The 25,782-nt window shown below is 34.4% G+C and overlaps 1 protein-coding gene across 1 annotated transcript in view; it reads left to right on the top strand.

Annotated features, from left to right (window-relative positions):
• Nucleotides 1-25,782, top strand: part of DHX36 (DEAH-box helicase 36) — a 54,091-nt gene that overhangs the window by 8,444 nt on the left and 19,865 nt on the right. Inside the window, exons 3-17 of the mRNA XM_047728439.1 lie at nt 227-458; nt 3,549-3,587; nt 5,429-5,599; nt 7,830-7,909; nt 8,723-8,797; nt 8,940-9,106; nt 10,533-10,614; nt 14,890-15,030; nt 15,282-15,384; nt 15,758-15,845; nt 18,907-18,962; nt 20,621-20,685; nt 21,403-21,546; nt 24,011-24,128; nt 24,970-25,068. Coding sequence (XP_047584395.1) covers nt 227-458; nt 3,549-3,587; nt 5,429-5,599; nt 7,830-7,909; nt 8,723-8,797; nt 8,940-9,106; nt 10,533-10,614; nt 14,890-15,030; nt 15,282-15,384; nt 15,758-15,845; nt 18,907-18,962; nt 20,621-20,685; nt 21,403-21,546; nt 24,011-24,128; nt 24,970-25,068 — 1,660 coding nt within the window. The remainder of the gene's footprint in view (nt 1-226; nt 459-3,548; nt 3,588-5,428; nt 5,600-7,829; nt 7,910-8,722; nt 8,798-8,939; nt 9,107-10,532; nt 10,615-14,889; nt 15,031-15,281; nt 15,385-15,757; nt 15,846-18,906; nt 18,963-20,620; nt 20,686-21,402; nt 21,547-24,010; nt 24,129-24,969; nt 25,069-25,782) is intronic.

The raw sequence follows: 25,782 nt of genomic DNA, 5'->3' as shown, positions 1-25,782 counted from the left end.
GTGTGAACTTCATTTTTTTTTTAACTGTCACAAGGAATAACTTAATATGGTAATACCTATTTACAGGGAGGGAAATCTTGAATTCATTATAAGAATCCATTTTCTTTATTGATCTAAGAAAAAATAGAAGCTGGTGATTTTGAAATAAATAGCATATTATTTTGTTTTCAGGGTTTGAGTGGCTCTTCATTTAGCCTTTTATCATTTTTTTATTTTGTCAAAATAGATATGGTACTGAATCTCCTACTGAGAACAAACCCAACTCAGAGAAGAAACTTGAAAACCAGGAAAAGAAATTGATAAGTCAAGAAAAGAGAACATTTAGAATCAGGGACAAATATATTGACCGAGATTCTGAATATCTCTTGCAAGAAAATGAACCAGATGTAACTTTAGACCAACAACTGTTGGAAGATTTACAAAAGAAAAAAAGTGACCTCCGGTATATCGAAATGCAGGTAATGGAAAAGCAAGATGTGGAAAAAGTTTTTATTTGTCATTTCTTCTCCCATTGGATAAAAATAGATTTATGTTTAGAGGTACTGCATGGTATAGATCAGTGGTATTTCAGTAGACCATCCCCTGTGGGAATTCTTTCTTGTATACTAGAGAAGAGCAGTGGAAATGTAGTTTCGGTACAGTATAAACTAAGGTAGCCTGTCTCATCTACAGGACCTTATATAGTGAGGAGAAGGAATTAGTTTAACTTTTCTAAGCCAGTTTAGTGAGATATCATAAGAAACAAGGTGGTTAGAATTATAAGGTTTCTAGACCATTTTATCCAACTCCTTCCTTTGACAGATGATGAAATTAAATCCCCGAAGTTATGATGTGCTTATGCTTAACATTTGAGGATAGGACTATGACAAGAGCAGGAATTCTCCTGAGTTTTTCAGTATGTTCTTTCCATGCTAGGCAAGATATTTTAAGATCCCTTCCTATTAAAACATAAGATTTATGCTTTGTGGATATTCTAGAGATAGATGTAATAAAATGTTCACATGTATTTTAAGAGAAAATACTGACGGAATTTTGAGGGCCATACTTTTAATATGCACATATCTACTGCCCTTGGTGAGAAAGCCAGAATATCACATCTTCCATGGGAAAGAAAGGATCTGTTGACTGTCGCTGATGATCAAGTTGGATATCCTGATTAGAACAGGTGAGGTGAGGTTGTCCAGGGCTAGAATGCTGTAGCCCTTTGATGCCCATTTAGTAAAAAAAAGATTCGAAGGCAGGAGATTTCAAGTTGAATTATTTCAGAATGTTGTGGTTAAGAGAAGAGCTTCTTTTATAGGCTTAAGAAGGAGAGTTAGCTACTGTCTGCTTTGTATGGAGGACAGAACTCAGATTCTGAAGATGAGTGATCTAATTCAAAGCAAGTTAGGAGAAGAAATGAGCCCAACATAATAATAGTTGATCTTCTTATTGGCTTGACACTTGCAGACACTTCACATGTGCTACATCATTTAAACCTCCCAAAAGCTCTGTGTAAGAGGAGGAAAAAGAATCTTATGTTAAATGGCCTATCTACAGTTGCACAACTAGTAAAAGAATCAGGTTTAAAATTCAGATGTGTTTAAGAGCTCAACTTTTTAATCCTTTTTGGTAATATGCCATGGTTTTTTTGGTATCATTCATATAATAAACATTAATTTACCACTTGCTAAATGCCTGTCATTGTGCTCTGTTTTCTGGAAATTAAGACATTTCCTGCCCTCAGACAGCGTGTGATCTCATTCTCTGTTATCTCCGGGTTACAGCCCAAAATTAGGAAATTAGAAATTCGGTTTGTCTATCTTGAGAAAGAATACTGGGTTTTAACTGTCTTCATCAGCATTACATATTTAAAAAGCAAAAGTGATTACTGCTAGTTTCAAGTTTAATGTGTTAGCTTATATATACTTATATATTGAGATGGTTACATTTGAGTACATGAAGTACTTTTAGAAATCAGTAAATGTTTTAAATAATTTAAATAAAATTAAAAAATTACTGAGAAAATTGTGGCAACTTGTTATTTCAGATTGCTAGAATTCATTTAAGTCATTGTATTGACCCTTTTTATGGTACTGATAAGAATTACCTGATTGACCATGTCAAGCATGATAACTATAGTTAATAATGCTGCACTGTATATTTGAAAGTTGCTTAGATCTTAAAAGTTCTCATCTGAAGAGGGAAAAAATGGTAAATATGTGGTGATGGATATTAACTAGACTTATTGTGGTAATCATTTCACAGCATACAAAGATGTTGAATCTTTATGTTGGTACACTTGAAAGTAATACAATGTTAAATGTCAATTGTAGCTCAATAGAAAATAGTGGGGGATTTTTTTAGTCTCCTATTTTGACAAGTAGGTAAAAAATAAGGGTGTTTCAAGAAATAAAAATTTGGAAAAAATATGATGGCAATAGGACAGTTCTAGTTTTATGTATTTTTTTTTCCCTTTACAATAAAGGGAGTTTGTTTAAAGCTGTGGTTTATTTTTTTAATACCACTGAAGTTTTTTTCATGTATGTAGGTTATTGTAAACCAGAGCACTCCTAAGTGTATGTCATTTTTGTGTAGTGTAGGTTTAAGATTCCATAGAAGTTTTCAAAATTAGAAAAACATTATCAAATAAAGATACAGAAATTAATCATTTCCTCTCTAGTATTCCAGTTGTAATTCACCCAAAAATTTGTTAAGTAGCTTTTATGTGTCAGAAACTGCTACTTGCTTTTTTTTTTTTTTTTTTAATTTTATTTATTTATTTGACAGACAGAGATCACAAGTAGGCAGAGAGACAGGCAGAGAGAGGAAGGGAAGCAGGCTCCTGGCCAAGCAGAGAGTCCGATGCGGGGCTCCATCCCAGGACCCTGGGATCATGACCTGAGCCGAAGGCAGAGGCTTTAACCCACTGAGCCACCCAGGTCCCCCTACTTGGTTTTTTTTTTAATAAAGGTTTTTCATGGCGGATTTCGTAGCAACCTTATGAGATAAAACTTTTGAGGGATTCAGGATCCAAGTTTGACTTAAGATCACAGTTCTTAAATGGCAGTACCAGATTTTCCTGTTTCAGATATTACTTATTTTAAATTTTCTTTTATTCTCAAAAGCCAGTACCCAGCAATAATCTGCTCCAGTGCCTAGTGGATTATTAAATCGTGGATTGATGGGTGGGAAAATGACTGTGATATGGAAAACAAATGTAAAATGAATATGTAAAATAAAAAATGGTAAGAGTAACTTGGGGATTATAAGAATTCTGTTCGGTGACAGATGAGATTTTATTTTACTGCCACTTTAAGAAAGTATCTCCCTTCTGTTGACTGTAATAGAATTTTCTTTTTCAGTGTTTCAAAAATAAAGGATTGCTAAGTACCTTAGTCCTTTTTATAAAAATTCTTTTTTAGGTCTTGGTACTTGACATAAGCTGTAAGGTAATAAAAATATTTTGGAATTCTAGTATATTTATGATATATTCTGATTACCATGATTATAATTTGATTACATTTCTTTTGTGAAAATTAAAAATAGTTTTTTTTTTTAATTTTCAGCATTTCAGGGAAAAGCTGCCTTCATATGGAATGCAAAAGGTAAAATGAATGTACAGTATTTAATTTGATTTGCAAAATACTTAAATATAATTTTTTAAAATCTATATATCAAGAAAAAATGTAAATGGACCTTCCCCTAAAGGGTATTTTTTTTTTAAGATTTTATTTATTTGACAGAGAGAGACACAGTGAGAAAGGGAACACAAGCATGGGGAGTGGGAGAGGGAGAAGCAGGCTTCCCACCCAACAGGGAGCCCGATGTGGGGCTCGAACCTAGAATCCTGGGGCACAACCCAAGCCGAAGGTAGATGATGCCTGATGACTGAGCCACAGGTGCCCCCTTAAAGGGTATTATTGAAAGTTCATTTTAATCTTGAATTTTTGAAGGCCCAAAAGAAAAAAAAATGATCATGAAACAGTTTTCCTTAAGTTTTCTCATTTCTGTCTATAACTGAAATCTTTAGAACTCCAAAAACAGAATTTTTATATATGTTACTTTGGATAAATATCCTTGCTCTTACTTTGAGAACAAATGTTTTAATTAATATTGAGGCACTACTGAAAATAGTGATTTAATTTATTATGCTTTATTACACAGTCACCTGAGAATAATATAGTTCCCCATCCTGCTCTGTTCTCTCAGCTTTGCTTTGTTTTGATACTGGTTTTCATAGCCCTTAACTACGACCTGCCATAGTGTGTCTTTCCTTCCTAGGCCATTTTAAGTTCTTGAGGACAGTGTTCACTATGTATTACTTGACTTGGTACAGTGCCTGATACTCACTCTCTCAACCCCCAGTTAATACTTGTTGAGTGAATAAGTCCCATATTGCTTCTCTGTATTTACAAGCTATAATTTCAGTGTTCAGTCTTGGAACTTGTTCTGATACATATATTGTGTTAGAGTAGATGGACAAATTTTTTAAATTGGGATTTTTGATTAAACTTTTGTAGATAAAAGTCACCTCTAATACCTCTTTGAAGTAGTAGGATGGTTTTATTAATACAGTGAATATTACTATTAAAATATTAGTGTTTGTAATTTTTAAGAAAAAAGATCTTTACCAAATGTGAGGTTTTCCAGGTAATTGAAGTTTACCAATTTGATTTAGGTATTTAAAAACTTTATTGTAATTAACTGAAAGGAAATAATCTTAAGATAAATTACACTCTTTCTTGTTCTTTAAGACAGTGTACAAAACTTTTTCTGAAGGTAGAGCCATATTGTATGGGTTGTAATATAACTTTAATGTCCTTAGTGTTATTTAGGTATTGGGATTTGTCTTGTACTCAGTAGCCTTACAAATCAGCATTCTTTTTAATCAGTGTTCATTCTTATGCATAAAACTTACCTGTTGTCTCTTGTTCTTGTTGGTGTGTTTTCTTCTTTTTTTTTTTTTTTTTTTAATTTGGTGGTGCTGGTGGTGGTGGTGTGTTTTTCTTAACAGTGCCTTGCTTTCTTCTTTTTATAATTTGGTGCTGTTTTTCTTTTGAAAAACAGGTGGATCCAATACCCAAACTGCCAGCATTGCATTTAACAAAACTTTAACAAAAGCATTAATATATATATTTTAAAGATTTTATTTATTTGACAGGCAGAGACACAAGTTAGGCAGAGAGGCAGGCAGAGAGAGAGAGAGAGAGAGAGAGAGGTGGAAGCAGGCTCCCTGCTGAGCAGAGAGCCCAGTGTGGGGCTTGATTCCAGGACCCTGGGATCATGACCTGAGCCAAAGGCAGCAGCTTTAACCCACTGAGCCATCTGGGTGCCCCTAATATATTTGTTAAAAGCAGTTACCTTCAGTTTGATAGAATTGTGATTATTAATTTTTTGGACTTAGTTACCATATGATATCCTTCACTTATTTTCCATTTTGAAATAGGAATTGGTAAATATGATTGATAACCATCAAGTAACAGTAATAAGTGGTGAAACTGGATGTGGAAAAACTACTCAAGTTACTCAGTTCATTTTGGATAACTACATTGAAAGAGGGAAAGGATCTGCATGCAGGATAGTTTGTACACAGCCAAGAAGAATTAGTGCCATTTCAGTAAGTAATGTCTCACTTTTTAAAATTCCCCACTTTTTATTTTCCATTCTCCTAGTCTTGCTCGAAATAAATGGATTTTGAACGTTTGTAGTGACTTCTTAATTAGGTTTAGGATATGTTCCTATGACAGCAGATATTTGGTAGTAAACACCAAAAGCTCAAATGACCTCTTACTGATAATAGGTGTTCAAGTTTAAGTATAAATGCAGGCAAATTTTAGTATAAAACTAGAAGAAGAAAAAGCTGATTTTTATAGGGTTATAAATTTTTATTTATAAATAAAAATTTTTATTTTTATAGGGTTTTATAGGATTTTTATAGGGTTATAAACTGCGAAAAGTGTCCATCCATATAGATGCTTTAAATTTTACTCCTTCATTGATTCAGTATTATTTTTTGGTTCTGTTTTTTCAGTAAGTACACTGGAAGCCTTGCAGTATTTTAACTGCATTTTTAAGTTTTTAATGCAGTTGTTCAATAAGAGGGAATTATCATTTTAAAAAAAGGGCATTGTTTTAGATTTATCCTATTAATAGTTGTAAGTACATGTTTAGGGCAAACAGCAGTTTTGTTTGTTTGTTCAGTTAGATGACCTAGTTAAATGTATGGGTTATATGTTCTTTAAAGATGTTTGGGTTTCTGACAGCATTTGATGTGTATAGTAAGTTTATTTCAGTGTTAATGTAATTTTATATGTAAATTTTGATTATAAGAATTTATGGTTGTGTTTAGTTACATGATAGTCTATTATCGCTAAGTCATTTAATACAGAATCTGGTTAGGAGGTGCATTACCAATTAAGGCAGTATTTTGGAGGAAATACAGTATGCATTTTAAGCTGATTTCTAAGAAATACTGTTTAAAGAAGTACAGTAACAATCTTTGGTACAGTCATATTCCTAGGAAATACATAAAATCACAGAACAGTGAAAAACCACTTTTGTTATAATACAATTATAAAGCTAGATTTAAGTAAGTTAATATTATCATTTTCATTAATACAGCATTACCATATATATTGACAGTAGGAAGATATGCTAATTAGGTTACTTTTAATTTATTTTTCCAAGATCTGTTAATACTCGAATGGGCAATTTAGTAAGTAATAAAAAGTGAAATAATGGTCTTAAGTCTGTGAATACAGGATGTACTGGCTGGAAAGTTCTACTTCTGAAGTATTGTTTCTTAATTATGCCATTTTCTGTTTCTAATCTCATGAATCAGTGTTCTGTCACAAGGTGACTGTTGTTACTTTTTAGTTACATAAATCAGTATTATGGATTATTATTGGATTATAATAACATTTCATCAATTCCAAGTTCATCTTTGGCCGCCATAACTTTTAGGACACAACCAAGAACCAGGAATTAAGCAACAGCAGTCTCTACTAAGAAGAAACAAAAAACTGGAGAAAGAAAAGTATCAACATGTATTTACCCTCAAATTATACACAAGTTTTATAAGCTTAACTATGGTTTTAATGTGGGTGTTTTGTTTTGTTTTTTAAGATTTATTTATTTAGGGACGCCTGGGTGGCTCAGTTGGTTGGACGACTGCCTTTGGCTCAGGTCATGATCCAAGGAGTGCTAGGATCGAGTCCCGCATCGGGCTCCCAGCTCCACGAGAGTCTGCTTCTCTCTCTGACCTTCTCCTCGCTCATGCTCTCTCTCACTGTCTCTCTCTCTCTCAAATAAATAAATAAAATCTTTAAAAAAAAAAAAAAAAAGATTTATTTATTTATTTGATGGAGAGAGGGAACACAAGCAAGGAAAGCAGGAGAGGGAAAAGCAGGCTCCCCATGTTGAGCAGGGAGCCGGCTCCAGGACTTGATCCCATGACCGTGGGATCCTGACCTGAGCCAAAGGCAGATGTTTAAAGACTGAGTGGCCCAGGCGCCTCACTGATTTTAACTCTTAGTCAAAAAAGTCAAAAAGAAAGATAGAATGATGCTGTAGAAAGGCACTTTGAAAATAATGATGAGAGAGAATTTGGCCTTGGAGGGCTTTATAATAGGAGGTGAAAAGTGGATTTAAGAAGCAAGTAGTCTGGAGCTTTTAAAGAACAACACACAGTTTTAGATCCCTGGGATTCTAGTATCTGTCTCTATTTTTTTAACTCCAGAAAAACTGACGAACATTTTTTCAACAATCCCAGATTTTGTGGATATTCCAGATGTTCTTCCTAAAGGAAATTATATTTTCTTTGTAAATGTCTTTTATTTTGCTAAAAGGTCGCAGAGAGAGTGGCTGCAGAAAGGGCAGAATCTTGTGGCAATGGTAACAGTACTGGATACCAGATTCGTCTCCAGAGGTAAAGAACATTCACCTGTTGTGTCAGGTAGATTTTAGTGAAACTGTGAAGTTAGAGATTAAGGAGAAAAATGTTCCCTGTTGTTATGCTGATTATGATTAAAATTAACATTTAAAGTAACTACAGTATAGGAAGCTGGCAACTTTTTAAATCCAAACAGGAGTTTTAAATATGCCTTTTAAAATATGCTTTACATTATGAAACAGCTAAAGAAATGACTTTAAATGCTTTTACATTATGAAATCGCTTTTACATTATGAAATTACATTATGAAATCCAGGAAAAATAACTTTTTCCTGGATGTATATCAGTAGGCCATCACTGCACACGAAAGGAGTTGGTGTCTCGTATCTTTTGCTACCACCATCCCGACTGACTATTGATTCTGGTATCTTTAACCCCTTCTTCACTCCTCTATATTTCTATAGCCCTTTTCTGGAGCTCAGGATTCCATTTATCTTTTTAAGTGAACTGACTTTCCAGTCACTGAACAGAAGTTTAGGCCCCTGTGTATTAAGTTATGTTACTGGTTAAGCCTGGTTACTGGTATGTAAGTTATGTTAATGGTTATGCCTTTAAAAAGATATCATTAATGTTGTATCATGACAGTGAAAATAATGTATAGTGAACTTGAATGTAGTATTACACATTAGTCTGTTACAGTAGGCGTTCTTAGGACCAAAAACTTAACTGTGAAGATTTTCATTAAAACAGTAGGCAGTTTTAAATTGAAGATTTTCTTTTAAACTTTTGTGGTGCTAATTTGTTAGTAAAGAAAACCAAAAACTGTTAACTCCTATCTTTCATTCACAGTCGGTTGCCAAGGAAACAGGGTTCTATCTTATACTGCACAACAGGAATCATCCTGCAGTGGCTCCAGTCAGACTCGTGAGTATGTTTCACTTCAAGACAGACATTTTGTTAAACATTATCAAAGATGTAATTATTAAATTGGATTTTACTAATTGTGAAGGTAGAATGGTTCAGTTTTTAAATTTTGTACTGTTACATACTTCACACTTTTGCTTAGGCATTTGTCCAGCGTTAGTCATATTGTGCTTGATGAAATCCATGAGAGAAATCTACAGTCAGATGTTTTAATGACGGTTATTAAAGATCTTCTCAGTTTTCGACCTGACCTGAAAGTGATATTGATGAGTGCGACTTTAAATGCTGAGAAATTTTCAGAATATTTCGGTAAGTAAATTTTAAGATTATTGCTTTAGAAAGTTACCACAAAGCCACTGAATTGAGAGTTTAAAAAAAATACATTGCTAGGTACAAAGTAGTTAAAATGAGGGTTTGGCAATTATTTTAAGTATTCAGGAGAATACTGTAAGTTGTCTTAAATAGCTGAGACTATCTTTCTAGTTACAACAGATTAGAGAAGTGAGCCTATTTTTAAAAGGCAGCATCGTCTGTGTTAGAGCGAAGACATGTAGATTTTTGGTGCTACCATCAGATAATAATTTAAGGTGGCATCCGTGAAGTCAAATCAAAGGTTTGAATAATTTTTTGAACACTTTTTTGTGATTGTTCTGTGGCATTTATGTACTATCACAGGCTAGGGTGGCAGTTTACTGGTAATTATAGTAGTGACCACTTATGGAACACCTTTAGTATGCCAGATGTGCTCTATTTGGCATTTTTTCTTCATTAATCTTCATAACACCTTGTGAGGTAAGTGCTATTAATCCCATTTTTATAGGTGTCTTTCCCAGTGTGTTTTACAATGGTTGCATAATTAAGAGACGGTTGAGAGGATTTGAAACTAAATTTAACTAGCTGTAGAATACATTTTTTTAATATTATGCCTCTTTTGCCTTACAGTCATGAGGGAAGGAGAGGAAAATAGTGGGTGGGATTAAAATGGAATAGAGCTCTAATTAAATATTCTTATATTCAGCTTGGTTGACCTTCAGAGACCCATGAAATTAGTTGATTGTATTATGTCTTATTTTTTGTGTGTGCAATGAGCTATTCAGAACTAACATTGAGTAACTTGCTCAGACTTGGGAGAGGAAGAGCTGTGATACCACTTCAGATATTTTGATCTGTGATGCAGTGTTGGTCTTTGTCGATAGTGCGTCCTGCTTGTTTTGCTTGGTATGAAATACTAAGTAACATTAAGTAACAGTACTGGGAGACAATTATTTTAACTGGTGATTCTAGAATAGTAGGTAACACTTCAGTATTTTGTTATGTCTTGTTTTGACTACTTTTTCTCTTTTTTCCTAATTCTGGGGGCCATAGGAGTTGTGATTCTTAAGTTGATGTCAATAAAATTTGGGTTCTGATGGTACCATCTTGGCTAATGATGGGGAGGAAATACACCTCAAGTAATGACTTTTGAGTCCAACTTAAAGTGCTCTATTTGTGTTTTGGGTTACTTTGTAGAACTGTGAGGTGTGTGTTCAGTTTGGTAGCAGTAAAATGGTAGTGAAGAATAGACTGCTAGTTCATTAAACTCAGTATGAAAAAATAGGGTAGAACTGTGAAAGTGCCAGGACCATTTCTGAACTTAAGAAAGAAAGAGAGTTATTGGCCTCTTTATTGTCTGTTGATTTTTATTTTTTTTTTTTGAACATTTGAGTACAGATTTATCTTTTGTCTGCCATAATAGGTAACTGTCCAATGATACACATACCTGGTTTTACTTTCCCGGTTGTGGAGTATCTTTTGGAAGATATAATTGAAAAAATAAGGTAAGTAAATATTAGGAAATAAAAAGAGATGTAAAAATATTAAAGTGTCACCTTTTGTTCTGTCGAACTTTAGTCTCAGAAACTCTTTTATAGCCACTTCCTTCTAAGACATTTTTTTTTTTTTATATATCGGTGATTCCGAAACTGGGTTGCCCTGCCCCATTTTCACGCCCTACCAAAATTACATTACAAAGTCTGGGCTGGTAGCCAGGCATCAGAATTTTTTAAAGATCCCTGGGCAGCAGCATTTGGGAATCTTTGTTCTTAGGGCTTAAACGTCTCTTCTGGTTCTCCTACCTGGTTTTCATTCTTGTTTGCTGGCTTCCTTTGCCTACCTTTTAAATAGGATTTCCTCTGAGGGTTCTTAATTATCCTTTTCTCAGTCTTTTATGGTTTCACTGTGCAATCCTGTTTCCATGACCATAGTTACACATTTTCTTAGCTCTCAGAACTGAAGCTCTTCATGAATATTAAATTTGGAATCTGACTCTGTACTCAACAGCATTCTAGTACCTTAGATACCCTGAACCTCACATTTTTCCAACTAAAAATGTTATCTTATACCCAAAGTTAAAACGAAATGGGTCTTTCAGTGGTTATTGGCATGTTTCTCCACCCCTTGTTGTTTAAGTTGTAAATCAAAAGAGCTAATATCAAGCAGTTAAGTACCAGAATATGTTACCTGCTTTACATGCTTTAGTAACTAACTTAGTCCAAATCATTCTGTACTCCCGCCTGCCCCACAACACAAACCTGAGAGCATTCTCCTTGAACATGCCTTCTTGTTTTTATTTCTTCTACTTAAGGTCTTTATTATCTCTTCTGTACTTACAGTTCTTCTTTTGGCACTTTTGTCTTCACTGTCACATATATAGTTTTCTACAAAATCTGGTTAAGTGCCCATTCTTCCCCTAGTCATGCCTCTTGAGATTTCTCTTTCAAAACTTGTTTAAGGACCTTCAGTTTTAAAAAAAGTTCTTAATAATTCTGTTTATTGTGGGAAACCATTTTATATTTAGAAAACTATGTGCTGTAATCATAAAACTAACAACACTCATTCACAATGACTTTATCATGACTTGAGAGTAGTAATAAAACCTAGAACTGCTTTTTATCTTCCACAAAGTTGATACTACATTAATTTAGAAAAAAGACTAGGACTATGCTTTATTTTCCTAAATCATTTCCCTAAATTAATATAGTTGTCAGTTACAGCATATATAGGTAGATTGATAAATTTAGAGAAAAACTTGTTTAAGGACTTCTGTGTTTTGTCATGGCCTATAGCAGAATACCTCAGCTAGTATGCCCAAATTATTGATCCCTTCAATACCCAGGCCATTAGCTACCAGCAGCCTTCTCCAGGGGACTATACCAAATTATATTTTACTTTCTTGATGAGAGAAGGGTTGGGAAAACACAGCCCGTAAGATCGGGTTCCAGTTCCTTAGCTAGTCATTGCAAGGTTCTTTACAATCCGGCCCCATCTTTTTCTAGCTTTATGTATCTCATGGCCTATGCATGCTAAATGCACCATTCCCTAATATGCCAGCCAGTGCCCTTTCATTCAAGCACTTTGTGTTTTATTACATGCTGTGTTCTCCTCTTAGACTTATATGTGCCACTTTCTCCTTCCTTTATAAACTCAGTTACGTAATTATAAATCCCAGCTTCACTGCATGTTAAGCCTTGTCTTATTCCTCCTCATCTGGACTCCTATATCACTTTTATCATCTCTCTTATAATATTTAACATATTGCCATGTAGTGTATATTTATATTTGCTTCTTGCAGTAGACTGCAGAATTTGGGAGGTCAAGAATTTTGTCCTGTTCGTCTCTGTAACTACTGCACAGTATAGTGCCCGGCCTATAGTAAACATGGGAATAAATATATAGACAGATGTAGAAACACTTGAGATTTTTCAAGGTCACAGCTTGCTTGTTATGTGTAAAAACCAGGAAGTAGTAGTGGTAGTGGGAAGGTGAAAACCAAGATCCTACAGCATATTCTACATGGAGGAAAGCTGAATTTTGTGTGCACATTTATTTATCAGATTCTTATTAAACTTTATGTCTTGCATAAAGTTTATGTGCACTAGGGTCTGAGCATAAACAAGGGAAGACTTGGTACGTATCTTCAGAGCGTGTATGTGGACAGACACAGAAGCTGTCATACAAAGTATGATTGACCTTTACTTCCAGCAGAAGTAAAGAATATACTGGAAATGAGATTATATAGCAGGGATAGACTGGGCAAGTCAGGAAAGCAGTGAAACTTGGAGTAGGAAAGAGGGAAGTGTATATGTCAGAGAGGGTAGAACATACTAAAAGTATGAGAGAGTATCTTGGTCTTTCATGCTCTGGTTTTGTCATCAGTAAGCTTTATTGATGCATTCCTTTGATTCCACCATTTGTCTCACTTCCTACTGTGGCACATTTACCAATTGTTTTCTAATAGAATAACAGGTGACAGCTTGCCAGCAGTGAGAGTGAAGTTTCAGGACACAGTTCTCTGAAGTTATTAAATGATGAATTGCGTTCTTAAGCTCCCTGGAAGGCAGGGAATGTTCAGAGAACTGTAGCTGAAGGAAGGGTCTGTTGAAGAAAAGAGATGGTGTCTGTGCACTTGTCATTCCCTAGTCAGTCCTAAGTGGGGAATTGAAGGAGTGTAGTCCTTGGACAGAAGTTTTCAAGAGAAGCCCTTGCTCTCCCTTCCCAAAAGAAGAGCTGCACTATAGGGATGTAAGAGGGAAGGAAGCAGGGTGAGATGATACAAAGGATTGTCACTGGCCACTTGGGCTCTGGGGGGTTGAAGGTTACCTCTGTTTTTTGGAACTATGGGAAAGGAGGCAACTGTGGGTCCATCCTGCTGACTAGGACTAATCTCTGTCTCAGGTTGCCCTACCTCAAGTTGATGCCTCTATATGTATCGAAGATTTAGGGGAATCCTGGGTCACAGGTACTGAATATAGGGAAGGGGATTAATACTTTCTGAGTGCCTACTATGTGTCAGGCACTGTGCTTTATTTTATTGGATTTTTGTTCTCGTGCCAGTGTAATTATAAGAGTTTTAATTTCTCAAATAAGCAAACCAAAGGGTAGAGGCATATACCTTGTCCAAGGTCACACAGGTAGTCAGTGGCAGAACAAGGACATCAGTCCAGTTCTGTCTAATTCTAAAGCCCATGCTCCAAATCCCCCTTTGGGATCTAGGTGCTCTCTTCCTAGGCAAACTCGGAGGGGCTTTGAAGTTCAAATGCAGTTAGTTTCTTTTTTTTTCTTTTTTCCTTTTTCTTTTCTTTTTTCTTTCTTTCTTTTTTTTCTTTTTTTTTTTTTTTTTGTCTTTTCCCACCCGATGCCTCTCCAAACCCACTTAAATTAAGTGGCATTCTTAGGAAGATGCACCTCTGTTTTTTTAGAAGTCACAATGGCATGATGGAGTCATGGCATAATACTGGACTGACACGTAAAAGTACTGATTCTGGCTCTACCATTTAGCTCTGACTATAGGATGGAGCAGAATGAAGATAAATTATCTGAATTTCCTGGGGCACTAATTAAAATTCCTAGATTAGCAAACCCCAGCCAGACCCACTGAATCCAAATTACAAGGGATAGAATTCAGGACTCTATATTTTTATTTATTTATTTATTTAAAAGATTTTATTTATTTGACAGAGATCACAAGTAGGCAAAGAGGCAGTCAGAGAAAGGGGAGGGAAGCAGGCTCCCCACTGAATAGAGAGCCAATTCGGGCCTCAATCCCAGGACCCTGAAATCATGAACTAAGCCAAAGGCAGAGGCTTAACCCCCTGAGCCAGCCAGGTGCCCCAGGATTCTATATTTTATAAGCTCTCTGTGGGATTCTTATGTGCACTCAGGTTTGGAAATCCTGTATTCAAAATCTGAGTTTTCCACTAGACATTTACTATTATTTTGGACTTAGGTTAATGTTAACTTTGTAGAGTAAACTTAAAAGGTAAAAGTGACTCTAGTGTTAACTTTTTTTTATTTTGACTGCTGATAATGATCATCTAGAGGTTTTTATATACTTTGGCAGATGGTTTTATATACTTTGGTTTTATATACTTTGGTAGACATCTAAAATGTCAGATTTTATAAATTAATGAATAGTTATAAATAAACATTTAATTAGCTTTCACTAGAAAGCATAATGAAAATGTTCTTTAAAATCCAAATGTAAAAAGTCATAGATATTTGCTAAAACCAGAAGAGTTTCCCAAAAGTGAAGCTACTTAATGTTTTTATTTTAGGTATGTTCCAGAACAAAAAGAACACAGGTCTCAGTTTAAGAGGGGTTTCATGCAAGGGCATGTAAATAGACAGGAAAAAGAAGAAAAAGAAGCAATCTATAAAGAACGCTGGCCAGATTATGTAAGGGAACTGCGAAAAAGGTAAGTGGGTTTTTTGGGTTTTTTTGTCTGTGTTATGTTTTGTTTTAATTTTTTACAGCACAGGGTCTGAATGACTAAAAAAAGCAGAGATTCTCTTCTTGAACTTGTTCATAACTGTTATTCCAGTAATTCTTTTCTATATATTGATTGTTTTTCCACATTTGCCAATTGAGTTAATTTTTAGGATTTTGTAGTAAGTTGAACCTTAAGAAACTTTATCAAGTGTTCGATTTTCTGTTTAACTTTGATAGGTATTCTGCAAGTACCGTAGATGTTCTGGAAATGATGGATGATGATAAAGTTGATCTGAATTTGATTGCTGCCCTCATTCGACACATTGTTTTAGAAGAAGAGGTTAGTTTATTGTTTTTTGGTGATATGATTTTAATTGTATTAATATAACAAGACCCTGAGGAAAGAAGAATAATTTTCTTAAATGCTTTTTAAAAATAGCATATGGAAGAAACGGCTTTGACACCAGAAATAGGAATCTCAAAATAACCAAGATTTAGACTTTTGATCTATTTAAAAGAAAGAATAGACAAATGAAATATCTGGATTGTAAACCCTGTTTTTAAAAAGTGACCTTGTATTCTTCAGTTATAATCAGTAACTAAATTTCTTAAGCTAATAAAATTTTAATGAAGACTTAAATATGTACAGAAGTTTACTTTTATTGTGTTTTGTTACATGATTTTTTTGTAATCATTATTTCCCCACCATACAGGATGGTGCAATATTGGTCTTTCTACCAGGCTGGGACAATATCAGCACTTTACATGATCTCTTGATGTCACAAGTGATGTTTAAATCAGGTATTATAGAAATGTATTTTATTGCAACTCCAAGAATAGTACTTAAGTCATATGTAACATGGTTGTTTTCTTTTATTTCTAGAAGTATTGCTTCAAAGGCTACCTTACTATAGGAACTTGGTGGTCTTAAGCCCAGCCTCGATTTTTTAAAAACTTAGATCTCTCTCTCTCTCTTTTAAAAATAAAGTTCTAGGTCACAAGATGAAGATGTTAGGTATATGGTAAAGTTCTTAATTTGGTATTATAAGAATAATTTTGCCCCTTTTCCTAAATTTGCCTAATAATATTGAGCCCTTAAAGTTAAGATATTAGAGCTCGAGGTGTTTTTTCCTTTGCTGCACTTAGTTAGGCAGAAAAGTAGGTTGAAATTTTATCTCTTATTCTGGAGTTTCTCAGCTCAGACTGTACAACAGAGTCAGTCACTAGTGGTGCTTCTTTGAAATTCGGATCCTCAAATCTAAGAATGTGACTTGAACATCTCTAGTTCTTAAAAATTCCTCAGGTGATTCTGATGCTTTAATAGCATGTTTGAGAAACAAAATCTCTTAGGTTTTAGAGAAATACTTGAGGCCATTTTTCTCCCATAAAATTCGGCTAGAGCATTTTCAGGAATAATTACTAACATCAAATCGGTAGAATACGAAGCAAATTCTGTTTGGTATTTGATAGTTCTGACTCTAATCTTTTGAAGTGTGTTGACACATTTTTCTAAGGCACTAAAAATATTTTGGTCTAATTGTATTGGCTGAAATAGTAAAACTGTATTTTTTATTCTTTGTTAAATCCTACTATAGTAATGCCTTCCAGACATTATCTATAATTAAAAGTTATTTGCTATTCTCTAGCTGGAAAATGTTTTTATTTGAAATGTTTTTATTTTATACCATGACTTCTCTGTAATGAAATACCGATTTTTCTTTTCCTGGTCAGTGATAACCTTTCTCTATAGAAAAACTGTAGTCATGATTAAACAGTGCAATTGAATTTTTTTTTTTTTAAACAACTGGAATTTTTTTTTGGCTGAACCTTCTAATGTTGGCCCTCTCTTACCCCCAAAATAATTGCTACTGTATGATCTACTTTTAATTTAAAAAAACATGAGTGAATGTATTTACCAAGAAAAATACAGGGAAGATATATCAAAATGTAATACTATAATTTCTGAGGAAGTGTGGAAAGGGTACGATATTATCGATTACTGTAATTTTTATTAGTTTTCTAATTTATTCTCAAAGAAGGAGGTATTAATTTATACTTTGATTACTAGCTCAATTCTTTTCTTTCCAAAGTTTAACAAGAATGTTTTTTTCTCAAGTTATAGTTTTAAAATTTAGGCTTAATAATCAGCTATACTCTTAGCCATTGTAGAAGGGTCAAAAAATTGTTCTAACTCCATACTGATTGAAAGGTAAATCTTGAAACCCAATTGACCGAATGTTTACCAGCTTTCTTACTTCCTAAGTGTGGACTCTGTTCCCACTGACTACTATAGTTGTGCAATATCAGCAGTCTAAATTGTCTTTATCCCAGTTACAGTCTTCAACAGAATTATTTTTATTTTCAGTGTTTCACCTGGCTGCTGATTTTTTGACTTGTAATGAAACATTTAAACCTACAGAAAGCTTAGAGAATCATAATGCACATCATACTCCATTGATTTCTCTAGAGGCAGCAGTTATTTTTGTGATCTAATTTTTTCCTTTTTAAAGTAAATTGCAGCTATCACGTTATCCCAAAAAATATGTGCATCTCTAAAAATAAAGACAATTTTCTCTATAACCACAATGCCATTATCATACCTAACTCTTAAACATATCTAATAATCCAATCTGTAGTCAGATTTTCCTTGTGAAGTGTTTTTTATAGCTAGCTCATTCACACTACAGAAAAACTTAAACCCGATAAGTCTTAATCTAGATAATCACTTCCGTACCCTCTTCACTTTCCCCATGGTAATGTCTTGTGGAAAATACTAGGTCCACCTAGACTTCCTAGATTTGTCTGAATCTGAATCCTTCTAGTGTCATTTCATTTGATCCTTTCTTACCTGTACTTTTTATAAACTGGAAGTTATATCTTAAGGCTTTATCCAATTTGAGAAATATTTTTGGCTTGAGTATTGATTGAGTTGATGTGTATTTCATATTGTTTGAGAGTAAATAATTCAGAGCATCCTTTTTAACAGTGTCAGTTGCTTAACCACTTTTTACTACTTTTGAAGATTTGTAACCCTTATTCAGAGGGGCCTAAAGAGTCTGGGGACATCATATCTCCTTTAAATAACAATTGTGGGTTTTTTTCGGGGGGAAATACAGCTATCTTGAGTCATTTGGACACTTCTAGAGAAACTTCTAGTGGGGTTGCGTTTTTTTGTAACCGTAGCTAAACATGAAATCTACCCTTGCTTCCATAACACGCCCTCAGTTCCATCACTGATACTACACCAGACTTTCTCCCTATTGGCTAATATCCACGAATGGACTGAGTTGTTTCATTTCGAAACTTTAGGAATATGATTTCTTACATTTCTAATGAAATTGTGTTTAAAAATGTGGGTCGCCTTTGGAATGCATTATATTTAGTCAGTGCTGTTTCTGTTATTTTTTAGCATAAAAATGGACATGGAAATTAGGATATTTCCTAAGTAATGTTCTGTAAAAAAGCCATATTCTCTATTAATTAAAATAGTGAGGATCACCCAAAGTCTACAAACTTATATTCATATTAAAGCAAAATTTTCCGGTCTTCAATTAGGTGATGGGAATGGCGTTAGTGATGTTTTTCTAGCATAATTTGAAAAGATTGCTTCTAAGCTTAAGCATTTTTTAGGAATTTGGGGAATATGCTTATCAGTGTGAAATAAATTGACAGTAAAATGTGAGCAAGAACTTGTTGGAGCACCAAGGAAAGAAAATAAAAAGAAAAATTTGCTCTGCCTATACATAAGAATATAAATAAGAGTTACATGGCTTAGCATCTCAACTCATTGTTCTGTGTCTGTCTGCTGGAGCTTTTCTGCAGCTGTTTATCTTAAAGTTTAATTTTCTTTTTAAATTTTCAGACAGGTTTCTTATTATACCCCTACATTCACTGATGCCTACAGTTAACCAGACACAGGTATATTCTTAAATTTATTCACTCTCTGTCTTTGAAATTGAGGCAAGCTTTAAGGGCTGTTTATTGTATGTTTTATTTTCTCTTATTTTTTGAAGGCAAATTTTCTAGTAATCCGTATATAAAAAGTACTTCTTTGAGAACATTTGTAGATGAGTCTTCAGGGGATAATTGCACAAAAACTTGAATAACTGAGGGAAATTAACAAATACTAGTTTTGTCAAGATCAGGGAAAAGTTTAAAGATTGATTTCACTAATAACTTCTTTGGGTTTCTTTTACCTGTGACATACTAAAGCTTGATGTTTGAAATTTTTTATTTAATAGAATTAGTATATTTGTAGGCATGAGATTTCCTACTTTATCAATAATATATCATTATGGTTTTGAATGTGTTCCTTCTTTCACATCAGGGTTATCCCTAGTTAGAATACAACTGTGTTCTCAAAGGTAAGATAGTTTTCAGGACTGCAGTGTCTGTAGGCCCAGGTAGAATGAGATTGATCAGAAGAAAATCTGTCTTCCCTTCTAGTTTTTCCACTTCTTTTCTAAGAATATATCAAGACAGGGGCAGCTGGGTTGCTCAAGTCAGTTAGGTGCCTGACTCGATCTGGATTCAGGTCATGATCTTGGTGTTGTGAGATCATGCCCCAAAGCGGGTTCTGCCTTGAGCATTGGGCTCTGCACTGAGCGTAGAGCCTGCTTGATATTCTCGCTCCTTTCTGTTGTGTGCATGCGTGCTCGCACATGTGCTCGCATGCTCTTTCTCCCTCTGTCTCTCTCAAAAAAAGAAAAATAATAATAATAACCTTTTTTTATTGAGGCACTTTTAATATCTTTCCTGCTGATACCATAGTCTAAGGCTTAGCCAGTTTAATTGGATAGTACGTGCATACCTAAAGGAAGATAGGAGTAAAGAGAGAAGACTCTTAATTCCAAAGACCAGACAGAACAGTGTCCAATGTGGAAGTGCTTCCTCTCAGACTCCGTAATAGCAAATTATGTATTCCTTTGCTAGAGATTACATGACTAGATTGGAAAACATTTTCTCTTGATTATCATTTTTATAAATGAGACAGATTTATGCATTTCCTTGCATTATAGCCAAGTGGTACTTGACTGTATATCTTCTGCTTGGCTGGCTTTGTGAAGGGTGCTGTTTGTAGGATTCAGCATTTGAAGATTTATTTTTTTAGTTCAGTCTGATTTCAGAAGCTTATATACAGTTTACAGCCAGACATCCATTCTGTTGAGCTTGGCATTTGCCTGGTTGGTTGGTGCCTTTACCCATACAGTTTTGATAATTCGTAATTCCTATTGCTAAACTAAACTCTGTCCCAGAAGTTTGACCACAAAAAGACATTTATACTTCTCAGCTTTTGTTGATAAAGAATTCTTTAAATTCAAATAATCGTATTGCATTTGAAATCTTGTTTGTGATAAGGTTCCAAAATCTGGGAGGTTTAGTTTGTTTTACCAAAAAGGAATTTTATAGTATTGAAATGATGTATATCTATAAAATGTATCTACACATATTAGATGCATATGTAAATGAACACAGAATGCTAAAAATGTACAGTATCTGAAATACTTTTTCTGACTGAAAGAATGCTATATTAGAAATTAATTACTTTTGAGGTTTTGATTTATTTATTCTTACAGGTATTTAAAAGAACCCCTCCTGGTGTTCGGAAAATAGTAATTGCTACCAATATTGCAGAGACTAGGTAAATATCAGCTACTGATGATTGTATTATTTTTGAGCCCAATAAATTATTCACATACCTTAGACTCTTTCTCTCCAAAAGATGCTTCATAATTATTGTACATAAAGTTGTTTTAATATAATCATGGCATTGAGCATAAGTTTTTGGTTTTGTTTTTTAATCCTGTAATGGTTTAGCCTTCTTTACAAACCGCCTTTTTAATGTTTTTGTTTTGTTTTGTTTTGTTTTAAAGCTTTCTTAAAGAAACCTGGGAGTTGAGGTCAATCTTGGTTTTGCCTTTTTCTGTTTGGGAGTCATGTTGTTTGATAATCCATTGTGAATAGCCTTTAAAATTTGTTGTATTCCCTTGGAGGTATTAGTATGTCCATGCAGTTATTAAAACATTTTTCTGTGGAAGCTGATATTAAACTATGGCACTTAGAACCACCAAGCTGGGTACAAAAGTCATCAAGTAAGCTGTGAAGTTTGACCAAGGGCAAATAAATTCCTTATGTGATCTATAGAATTGGCTGCCACTGCAGCTCCTGATGTTGCTTATACATTTAGGTGCTCGATCCCTGTCCTGTTGGTAAATGTGGGAATAGTGGTGAGAATCCCAAACTGCTAACAGTAGTTTGACCAATAAAAAATTCTTTAAAATCCTCATCTGTAGGCCCTGTTCAAAATTATGTGCTTTTGATGTATTTTTAATATTTTATACATCTATTTTCCAAATAGCATTACCATAGATGATGTCGTTTATGTGATAGATGGAGGAAAAATAAAAGAAACACACTTTGACACACAAAACAACATCAGTACAATGTCTGCTGAGTGGGTTAGTAAAGCTAATGCCAAACAAAGGAAAGGTCGAGCTGGAAGGTAAGATGGAATCTTTGTCTGAAACATAGTTTCTTTGGAAAAATATCTGTCAAGTTTTCTATTTCATGATTTTTCTACTCTTAATTCTTCAACATAGTTAATTAAAATTTTTATTCTTACTCTGTTACATATAATTTTGTTTTTATTTTTTTAAAAGCACATATTACTAATAATCATGATAACTAGTAATAATATTTGGATGTCATGGTATCTCCTAAGTATTTTGTATGTATTAACTTGCTTAATCCTTGCTACAGTGTAATGAGGTAGGATATTGTCCCCATTTAAAGAGTTTGGAAATGAAGGTATAAAAAAATGAAAAGTGGGGCACATGGGTGGCTCAGTGGGTTAAAGCCTCTGCCTTCAGCTCAGGTCATGATCCCAGAGTCCTGGGATCGAGCCCCGCATCGGGCTCTTTGCTCAGCGGGGTGCCTGCTTCCCCTGCTCTCTGCCTCCCTCTCTGCCTACTTGTGATCTCTCTCTGTCAAATAAAGTCTTTAAAAAAAAAAAAAAAAAGAAAAGAAAAGTCACACAGCTGTGTAGGCAGCAGATTCATGATTTGAACCCGGACAGTCTGGTTCCAATCTGGGCTCCTAATCCTGTCCTTTGCAGCTATACTGGTTTTTCATTATTATTTACCAGTGAAAACACAGATAACATACCTTTTCCCTGTTGATGTCCTGGTAGCATAAGAAATAAAAACATCTGTTTTAACAGTAGGAAAAATAATTTGCCTTTAACAAAAATAATTGCACTTAAAACTGTTTGTTTTGATGCATACTTCACAGTATTTTTACACCCTTATTCATCTGAGTGGTAGAATTGTGTCTGGAATTATAGGAAGAGAGTTTTCTCTTTTGCCTCTTACAGGTAGAACAAAAGGATTTCCATTAATTTTCAGATCTGGACTTAAGTAGGAAAAGGAGAATTGAAAAAAAAAATTTATAGATCGTTTTATTTGGAAGAAAACTTTATAGATTATTAGTGCTTTTACATTTGAGCATAGAAAAGTTCTGACTTATTTGCTATAATCTTTGCAGATTATCCCATTATAACTTGGAGACAGTTTATTAGATTATAAGGTTGGTGCTCTTGAGGCAATGTCCTGACTTACTCTAAGAATTGTACTTTTCTGATCAGCTGTTGGGGATAACTTGATTTCAGGATCCATCAAGACTAAGGTTTTTTCATGCAGACTTACCACCACTGGATACTGATTCAAGAAGTATTCACTGTTTGGTATACTTTTATATGTGAATAGTAAACATTAGCAGAAATTAAAACAATTACAAAAATGAAGTAAATGAAGTATTACATTTCATATAATTTTTTATTTCCTCTAGCTTGGTAGAAGTTAACTATAGATTTACATTGTTTTAATTCAAATGGACAGTAGTTCCTTGTAGAATCTATAGATGTAGATTCCTTTAGCAAAGCCTGATCAATAATTATTTTGAAGACCAGGGCAAACTATATTATGGGGTCATCAGTGGGGGCACTCTTAGTTTCTGTGCACATGATTTATTAATAGGTGATGAGTCTTTGTAGACTTGTGACAGAAATAGCTAAGTTTTTTGGAATTTATTTTTATTCCTGTAGGAAAAGGACGTCCCCCTTCTTGAGCAGCAAGATCCCATAGAAATATTTGTTCTGCTTGAAGATGTGTGAATACCTTGCACCTCTACACATCTGTCCTTAACATTGTCCAACATTCACATCACTAGTGAAAAACTTAACAATTAAAAAATTTCCAGCATCCCTCTGAAAGTTCACTAAATAGCACATAGTTAAAAGTTTTTTAAATGCTGTAGATGGATTAATGTAATGCGAGGATTTGTTACATAATATGATCACAGGGCCTATAGAAGTAAAAACCCCATTAGACTGCTGTTACTGTTACTAAGTATAGCAATCTGTAAGTTATAGGAATTTGTAATTCCTAAGTATAGGAATTTGTAAGTTAAAAATAGGGAACCACATTACTGTTTGGGGAGGAAATCTATTTCTTTTTTTTTTTTTTTAATGTTTTATTTTATTTATTTATTTATTTTTTTTTTTAAAGATTTTATTTATTTATTTGACAGAGAGAGATCACAAGTAGACAGAGAGGCAGGCAGAGAGAGAGAGAGAGAGAGAGGGAAGCAGGCTCCCTGCCGAGCAGAGAGCCCGATGTGGGACTCGATCCCAGGACCCTGAGATCATGACCTGAGCCGAAGGCAGCGGCTTAACCCACTGAGCTACCCAGGCGCCCGAGGAAATCTATTTCTTAAAACTAGTACATAGGGATAGTGGATCTAGGGTTTTATAAAAACAGATGAGAAAGAATATGTGATAATAAAAATGAGATGTTAAGTAACTTTGTTATGCTGTACCTTACATGAAATTGATACTGGTTACTTTGCTTCCTGTTTTCTCTGGAGTTCTAAAAAGTTATTAGTAATACTCTTTTTTATTTATTTTTTAGAGTTCAACCTGGTCATTGCTATCATCTGTATAATGGTCTTAGAGCAAGCCTTCTGGATGACTATCAGCTACCGGAAATCTTGAGAACTCCTTTGGAAGAACTTTGTTTACAAATAAAGGTAAGTTAGCTGGGAAAATTAAAAAAGTAAATGGGGGGTAAGGTTGTAATTTTCAACATTATTATAGAAGAAAGTAGCATATTATCTGTGAAGAAGAATTATTACTATGCATTTGTCTCTTTTGTGTTAGTAAACTGTTTTTAAACTTCCTTTAAAAGTTTATTAACCACGTTTTATCATGTACACTCTAGAGTCATACTGCCTCTGTTTGAATCCCAGCTCCTCTGCCTGACAAGCTAGTTCTGTTAGTTGGCAAGTTTTTTTTTTTTTAAAGATTTTATTTATTTATTTGACAGAGAGAAATCACAAGTAGGCAGAGAGGCAGGCAGGCAGAGAGAGAGGAGGAAGCAGGCTCCCTGCTGAGCAGAAAGCCCGATGCGGGGCTCGAACCCAGGACCTGGGATCATGACCTGAGCCGAAGGCAGCGGCTTAACCCACTGAGCCACACAGGCGCCCCTAGTTGGCAAGTTTTTTAAATTAAGGTTTTATAAAATTCTTAGAACAGTGCCTGGCATATAGTAAGTGTTCAGTAAATGTTAGCTTTGTGTACTATTACTTCATCTTACGGTGTTATTCCTCATGATAAACTTCTCCCCATTTTTCACCATCTTCTACATATTTTGATGCAATTAAGTTTCTTATTTTGAAAATAATTGGTAATCAGCTTAGTTGTTGAGATTTTAACCAGCTACTTTTCCCATCAATATAGAGTTGGTGAGGAATAGGAAGTAGTAACTTGAAAATCATGTATGGATTTGATGCTTTATTCAGGTGATTGACAGGTAGGACTAAACTGTTAATGTCAGTATATATATGTTTAATTATGTTTGTCTTCCCCCAGATTTTAAGGCTAGGTGGAATTGCTTATTTTCTGAGTAGGTTAATGGATCCACCTTCAGACGAAGCAGTGTCACTCTCCATAAAACACCTGATGGAACTGGTAAATTTTATTTTTTAAAAATTCTAACTTAGATTTATAATGTTAGTGCACATAAGCCACCTGATTTTTTTTTTTTTTAAGATTTTATTTATTTATTTGACAGGCAGAGATCACAAGCAGGCAGGGAGGCAGGCAGAGAGAGAGAGAGAGAGGGAAGCAGGCTCCCTGCTGAGCAGAGAGCCCAATGCGGGGCTTGATCCCAGGACCCTGGGATCATGACCTGAGCCGAAGGCAGAGGCTTTAACCCACTGAGCCATCCAGGCACCCCAAGCCACCTGATTTTAAAAAATTTACTCTCATTACCGCAAGGTAGACCAGTGATTACATAGTGCCAGATTTGATTTACTCTTTGGCTATTCAGCTTAGTATATGAAATGCAAATTAGAAAGATTTAAAATCATAGTTTTGTGTTAGTTTTATCATTCTGGGCCCTTTCCACATTTTTTTTCATTATAGGCTTGTTTTAAAATTACATAAAATCTTGAAATCTTTCAATTTACTGGTATTTGTCTTCATTTGTATTCTTCAAATGAATTTGGTTGGTTTATTGACTCTTCTGATTATCCTAATGTTTTTAGAGCTTTTGTCAAAAAATTTAATGACAGTATGGTTCGACATCTTAAAGGCAGCTCTTATATTTTTGAAAGAATATCAACAGGTGCCTCATATTCCCTGCCTATCTTTTTTTTTTTTTTTTTAAGATTTTATTTATTT

This window comes from Lutra lutra, chromosome 1 (assembly GCF_902655055.1).
Source record: "Lutra lutra chromosome 1, mLutLut1.2, whole genome shotgun sequence".
NCBI classification, from domain to species: Eukaryota; Metazoa; Chordata; class Mammalia; order Carnivora; family Mustelidae; genus Lutra; species Lutra lutra.
This window is presented reverse-complemented; position numbering and strand designations above follow the sequence as displayed.